Raw genomic sequence first — 5,135 nt, 5'->3', positions numbered from 1 at the left:
ATGAGACAAATTCATTTTTTTTTTAGAGAGAGACAGCGAGTAGAAAGGTAGAGAGAGAGGGAGAAGGATAAGAGAATCTCAAGCAAGCTCCATGCCCATTTGCAGAGCCCCACACAGGACTGGATTTCACAACTCTGAGATCATGACCTGAGCCAAGAATCTGATGCCTAACCAACTGAGCCACCCAGGCACCCTGAGAGAAAGTTCATCTTTAAATAGAAACCAAAAACAAAATACAGAGACATGACAGAGAAAGCAATGTATTTACTTATTTTAGGATAACTAAACAAAACCAGATAGACAAATACCATTTCTTATATATCTGTATGTCTAATTTCAGCATATAAATCTGTTTTAACTGACATCTCTATTATACATAGCTTACAAATCTATAAACATGCCCATATAATAACATTTGAATTTTTCATAGTTTAGTATCTATTTAATAGTTTTATAGTTGTAATGGAAATTTCAAATCAAGTTAACATAATTTTCATTTAAAGTTAAAACATCATTATGAATAAACCTTAATAAGATTTAGGAAATTTATACTTGTTTAAGATCATATAGCACATAGGGTTACAAAGAAATACTTATTTTGGTCAAAATGTGTTCTATGTGGATAATTCCAGTCTTAAAAATCTGCTTTTCATCCCAGATAAAAGAGTTTGCTGAACAACAAAATAAATAATGATAGCACTGGATTATAACCTAAATAATAAAATATCCATGAGTCTATATATACAGGAATCAGGGAAATAGAAAATTACCACTCAAATGCCACTGTGTTAATTGCCATCAGAAGTAGCCAGCAATAGCTACTAAAATTAATGAGCAAAAATTTAAGCAGAAACATGATATTTGCATAATTTCAAAGTGTCTCTCTCCAAGTACTTATTAATTACAAAGAGAAAAATAGCAACTGTACAGTGGAGATACTTGACATAGTACCTTAAGTAAGTGATGAGGATTAGTATTACCTTAACACTACTGAACTGTACGCTTAAAAATGTTTGATGTGGTAAATTTTTTGTTGCTTTTAACCACAATGTTTTATTTTTTTTATTTTTTTTTAATTTTTATTTATTTTTGATAGTCACAGAGAGAGAGAGAGGCAGAGACATAGGCAGAGGGAGAAGCAGGCTCCATGCACCGGGAGCCCGACGTGGGATTCGATCCCAGGTCTCCAGGATCGCGCCCTGGGCCAAAGGCAGGCGCTAAACCGCTGCGCCACCCAGGGATCCCTAACCACAATGTTTTAAAAGATTAATATTACTGCTCAATAGGACACATTGACATCATGTACCCCCTGATAATGACAATTTGAGAAGGATACAATATCATGTCTGTGGTATTCTTCCCAATAATGCAGAACATCAATCTAACCTAAAGAAGACAAGGACAATCTGAAACTGAGGGGCATGTTTGTTAACTAAACTTATTATGGTAATAGTTTCACAATACATGTAAGTAAGGTAATTATACATACACCTTGAGATTATATAGTGCTACAGTTATATCTCAATAAAACTGAAAAAGTTGAAAAAAATAAAATCTAGTAATATGTGAAAATGTATCTTTTCTTAAGGCCACTTAATTGGTATTCATGATCATTTTTTCCTTAATATCTTTTTATTTTATAGTTTGTGCTAGCACTTGTTAACTATAGTAAGCCTAATTTTTTTTTTCCTTACCTACCTTTCATTCCCCACACTCAAATACCTGCTCTGTGATAAGGAATGGAATGGACATCTGGGTATAAAGAGAAGTTTGAAATTTGCCTTAGGCCATAAACAGCCATTAAAAACTCACATATAACTTAACTTTGGAAAACATTCTTGAACTGAATCTCTTTAGTCTTATATCTGCCTTTATTCACCTTCTCAAATAAGTCAATCCTTTTTTTTTCTTTTTACCTGTCTTTCCTCCTGATTGTCTATGAGGACACCATTCACCAGGCATTCGTGTTATTATGAATGATGACATGCAAGATTTTGAGTCAAAGATGATCTACACATACTGAGGCACAAAAATCTAGAAACGTCTGAGTAATGATAAACTATATTTCTGCTCCTCAAATCTAATGCTTCCTGATATATCAAAACTAGAACCTAGTTTTCTTCCCTATGCATGCATAACTGTCTACTGGAAAATAATTTGAAGGCAAAATAACCAGATCTTTCTATGCAACTAAGCATTTCCAGGGCCAGGAGTAATGAACCCAAGGGAGACATAAATAATGGCTGCATATAGCTCATAAGTAAGAGCTACATACAGTTGTCAGATACTCGACCATGATCCTCTGACCCCTGAGACCTATTCCTCTCAGAATCTGGTGGTAAACTGGAGCAAGCCTCTGTTTTTGCCTCTCCAGTGCCATGGGGGAAGGGAAAGTTGGGCATAAAGCGCTTAAGAAACCGAAACTCACTATTGCTGGTGCCGGTGGCTGAGCACATTTCATAGGGACACGGCTGAGATAAAGACCCACTGGCCCCTCCTTGTACCAGGTTGTTAGGGAAATTACAGTCATCATAGAAATGCTCTTGAACTGTGAACTTTTCTCTATATTTAACCTTCTGGTAGATGTGAAGAACAAAGATCACTGTGACAGACAAGAGAAAGAGAAAGGAAAGCACAGCTAGAGAAATGACCAAATATTTAGTGGATGGATTTACCCTTGTAGGATTCTTGGATGGATTCCGGAATTGCAGATAAGGTTCAGAAAATCCATCTACCAGCAAGATGTTGAGTGAGGCAGTAGTGGAAAGAACTGGTTGGCCATGATCTTGAACAAGAACGATCAGTTTCTGAATCATAGGGTCTCTCTCAGATATCTGCCGCAATGTACGGATTTCCCCATTTTGTTGTTGAACAGAGAATAACCCAGGGTCAGTGGCCTTAAGGAGATGATATGAGAGCCAAGAATTCCGACCTGAGTCACCATCCACAGCCACTACCTTGGTTACCAGGTAGCCCACATCTGCAGACCTGGGCACCAAGTCATTGCAGGGTGAGGTGCCATTCTGCAGTGGGTACAAGATCATTGGGCGGTTGTCATTGTCATCCAGAACAACCACTCTGACAGTAACCTGGCTACTCAATGACAAGAAGCCCCCATCAGTTGCCTTTACCACAAACTGAAAATCTTGAATGGCCTCATAATCAATGGTTCTCAGTGCATAGAGCTTCCCGTTATCTGAATTTATGGAGATATAAGCAAACACGGCTAAATCTCCACTTTTTGGAGGCAGCAAAGTATATGTTACTTGGGCATTCTCACCCAAATCTAGATCTTCAGCATGAACTTTGCCAATAAAAATTGCTGGGCTGTTGTTTTCTCGAACAGTCAAAATGTAGGAGTCTTCCTGAAATACTGGGGGGTTGTCATTAATGTCAGATATTAGCACCTCAATCACAGTTTCTGTGAATAGACTGGGTGGCCCAGTATCCATGGCAACAACAGTGACATTGTAGCCGGAAACCTCTTCCCGATCCAAGCCTCTGTCAGTAACCAGTGAGTAAGAATTCCGGAAAGTAGGTTTGACTGCAAAAGGAAGGTCTTCTCTGAGGAAGCAGATGATTTTTCCTCCCACCTGAATGTCCCGGTCTCGAATAGAGAAAAGGGCTACTACAGTTTGTAGTGGGGAGTCTTCGGGGAGAGGGCTGGATACAGAGGAGACTGTCACCTCAGGTGGATTGTCATTCACATCCACCACTTCCACCAGGACTTTGCTGTGGGCAGAGAGGCCCCCTCCGTCGGTGGCTTGAATGTCAATATCGTATGTTTCAATTGCTTCAAAATCTAGGGGCCCTCTTAGTCGAACCTCTCCAGTTTGAGAGTCAATCTGAAATGTCTGGAGAATTGTTTCTGGGTTTTGAGCTAAGGAGTACGTTATTTCCTTGTTGGAACCTTCGTCCAGGTCTGTGGCACTCACAGTGGCCACCAAAGAACCATTGGCGCTATTTTCCGGCACCTGAACGCGGTACACCAGTCTAGAGAACTGAGGTACGTGGTCATTGACGTCCAGAACCTCCACGCGGATGTGGGCGATGCCAGATTTGGGTGGGGACCCGCCGTCCACCGCCGTAATGGTCAGGTTGACTTCAGGCTGCTCCTCTCTGTCCAGAGGCTTATCCAGGACCAGCTCGGCATATTTGGGCCCTTGGCTGCGAAAACGGGTGTGCAGGTGGAAATACGCGTTGGGGCTCAAGGTGTAGTTTTGAAGACCATTGAGACCCACGTCCAGATCCTGGGCGCTCTGCAGAGGAAAACGTGAACCCAAGGGTGTGCTCTCCGGAATCTTTAAAAGCGGCTGCTTGTTCAGGAAAATCGGGGCATTGTCATTGATATCAAATACCCTGACCTCCGCACGAAAGGACTGCAGCGGCTCCACCAGAACTATTTCAAAGTGCAGCACACACGGGTCAGCTTTGCCACAAAGCGACTCCCTATCCAGTTTCTCCTTCACGAACAGATCCCCTGTCTTGCGGTGGAGCCGGAAATGCACTTTGCTGCCTTCGGAAACCAGTCGCGCCCCGCGCGCAGCCAGCTTCCCTACCTCCAGCCCCAGGTCCTTGGCCACATTAGCCACAAACGAACCGCTCTCCATCTCTTCCGCCACCGAATAGCGGATAGTGGCCGCGCTCCCCGTAGATATGCACAACAAAAAGAGAAGAGACCCTACTTGCCTGCTCTGCAAGAATTTTCTGCGCGCAACCGCCATCCGTTCTCACAAGTGTACTCTCTGCAGCAGCCACCACCTGTTGCGGATATACTTCACTTTTCCGCCGACAGGTTCCTGCAACTGCAGGCGCTGAGCTTTGCTCGGCTCTAACCCCAGAGCCATCAACCGCTAGCCACGCCCGGTAAGCTGTTTTGCACTTGGAAGAAAATTTGCATTGAGCAACTCAACTCCCCAGTCTATCCACTGTATTAATAGGTATGTTCTCATTCCGGAGATCAGGTAGAGGATGAAAGTCGTTGCCAAAGCAACGGCTGACTCGCCTTTTAATTCCCTTTCAGAAAAAAAGTCCTTGGGAATTAAAAAGCCGATGAGGTTACTTAAGCTGAAGTCACCTACCTGCGAGCCAGCCGGCTGGGGCCGCTGCGGCAACCGGCAAACACTGAGGAGTAA

The 5,135-nt window shown here is 42.5% G+C and overlaps 1 protein-coding gene across 1 annotated transcript; it reads right to left on the bottom strand.

Annotated features, from left to right (window-relative positions):
* Positions 1–2,267: 2,267 nt before the first annotated feature.
* On the bottom strand, positions 2,268–4,724 carry PCDHB1 (protocadherin beta 1). Its single transcript, XM_041764970.1, has one exon. The coding sequence runs from the start codon at positions 4,722–4,724 to the stop codon at positions 2,268–2,270; it is 2,457 nt and encodes an 818-aa protein (XP_041620904.1).
* Positions 4,725–5,135: the final 411 nt, after the last annotated feature.

Source organism: Vulpes lagopus, chromosome 8, assembly GCF_018345385.1.
Source record: "Vulpes lagopus strain Blue_001 chromosome 8, ASM1834538v1, whole genome shotgun sequence".
Classification (NCBI taxonomy): domain Eukaryota; kingdom Metazoa; phylum Chordata; class Mammalia; order Carnivora; family Canidae; genus Vulpes; species Vulpes lagopus.
Note: the sequence above shows the minus strand (reverse complement) of the source record. Positions and strands in the feature narration are given on the sequence as shown.